We start from the raw sequence: 1,487 nt of genomic DNA on the forward strand, positions 1-1,487 counted from the left end.
GGGTTATAAAACTAAAAATAGTTACATCGTACTTAGTTGACTGCGTAGCCCAGGGTCGATTTGCCAGTTCCATAAGGCTATCTGCTCGTTGAAACCGGAACACGGCCGTATCGGGAAGCTCTAGAACTGTGGTTTTAAGTAAAATGAGATCACAAGCATTGTTAGAAACGGAAACGTTATTTATTCTCGCGTTTTCATCTGGATTTCAACCGTAGAAGCTTCCGTGTCCGCCGTAGGATCCGAGCCCGCTGTATCCTCTTTACAGTCCTCCATGACTCAGACTGCTTCCGTATCCGCGCCCGAAGCCGCTGTGGCCACCGTAGCCGCCGTAGCCGCTGTAGTCGCCGTAGCCAGGGTTAGCCGGCGTAGCTGCCGTGGCCGCCGTGGCCGCGGTTGCCGCCGTGGCCGCCGTCGCCGCCGTGGCCGCAGTGGCCGCCGTGGCCGCCGTAGCCGCCGTAGCCGCCGTGGCCGCCGTGGCCGCCGTAGCCGCCGTAGCCGCCGTGGCCGCCGTCGCCGGCGTAGCCGCCGTAGCCGCCGTAGCCGCCGTCGCCGCCGTCGCCGCAGTGGCCGCCGTGGCCGCCGTGGCCGCCGTCGCGGCAGTGGCCGCTGTGGCCGCCGTGGCCGCCGTGGCCGCCGTAGCCGCCGTAGCCGCCGTAGCCGCCGTAGCCGCCGTCGCCGCAGTGGCCGCCGTGGCCGCCGTGGCCGCCGTCGCGGCAGTGGCCGCCGTAGCCGCCGTAGCCGCTGTAGCCGCCGTGGCCGCCGTAGCCGCCCTAGCCGCCCTAGGAGCCCTAGCCGCAGTAGCCGCCGTGGCCGCCGTAGCCTTCGTTGCCGGCGTTGCCTTCGTGGCCGGCGTAACCTTCGTAGCCGGCTTAGCCTTCGTAGCCTTCGTAGCCGCCGTGGCCGCCGTGGCCGCAGTGGCCGTCGTAGCCGCCGTAGCCGCCCTAACCGCCCTGGCCGCCGTAGCCTCAGTAACCTCGGTAACCTCGTAGCGCCCGTGGTTCCCGTAGCCTCCGAGCACGCCGGCAAGGGCGCCGGCAACAGCCATGATGAGGAGTGTTAGAGAAAGCTGCAGGCCAATTCCATGATGAGTTTAACAAGTCACAAGATATCGAGTATTAATTGGGATGAAATATGCAGTGAACATAATCCAAGTGTATGTTATGACATATTTATGATAAAGATCAAACGATGCTATGATGAAGCGTTTCCTATCAGAGATGTTAGAAAACACAAGAAAATAAAAAAAAAACCATGGATAAATATGGATATGTACAAAAGAATGAACTATCAAAATAAACTTTATGATACTTTTATCAAAACGAGAGATGAAGCGGTATTACGGGAATATAAAAAGACTAGAAACAAGCTGAATGCAAATATTAAAAAAAAAAGCACGCAAGCAGTACTATGACAATAAATTTGCGTCAATTTATAACGACCCACAGTAAATATGGAACAATCTAAAAAGTCTTTTTCTGAGACCCACG

The 1,487-nt window shown here is 57.5% G+C and overlaps 1 protein-coding gene across 1 annotated transcript; it reads right to left on the minus strand.

Moving 5' to 3' along the window:
* Nucleotides 1-259: 259 nt before the first annotated feature.
* Nucleotides 260-1,045, minus strand: LOC121834497 (ice-structuring glycoprotein-like). The gene has a single exon (XM_042288188.1). It carries the CDS (start codon nucleotides 1,043-1,045, stop codon nucleotides 260-262), a length of 786 nt encoding a protein of 261 aa, XP_042144122.1.
* Nucleotides 1,046-1,487: the final 442 nt, after the last annotated feature.

Source organism: Ixodes scapularis, unplaced genomic scaffold (genome assembly GCF_016920785.2).
Source record: "Ixodes scapularis isolate PalLabHiFi unplaced genomic scaffold, ASM1692078v2 ptg001226l_1__unscaffolded, whole genome shotgun sequence".
In the NCBI taxonomy this organism is placed as follows: Eukaryota; Metazoa; Arthropoda; class Arachnida; order Ixodida; family Ixodidae; genus Ixodes; species Ixodes scapularis.

What these genes read in the sequence shown, in the direction of transcription:
- LOC121834497 (XM_042288188.1), bottom strand. Translation starts at nt 1,045, where the DNA reads ATGGCTGTTGCCGGCGCCCTTGCCGGCGTGCTCGGAGGCTACGGGAAC.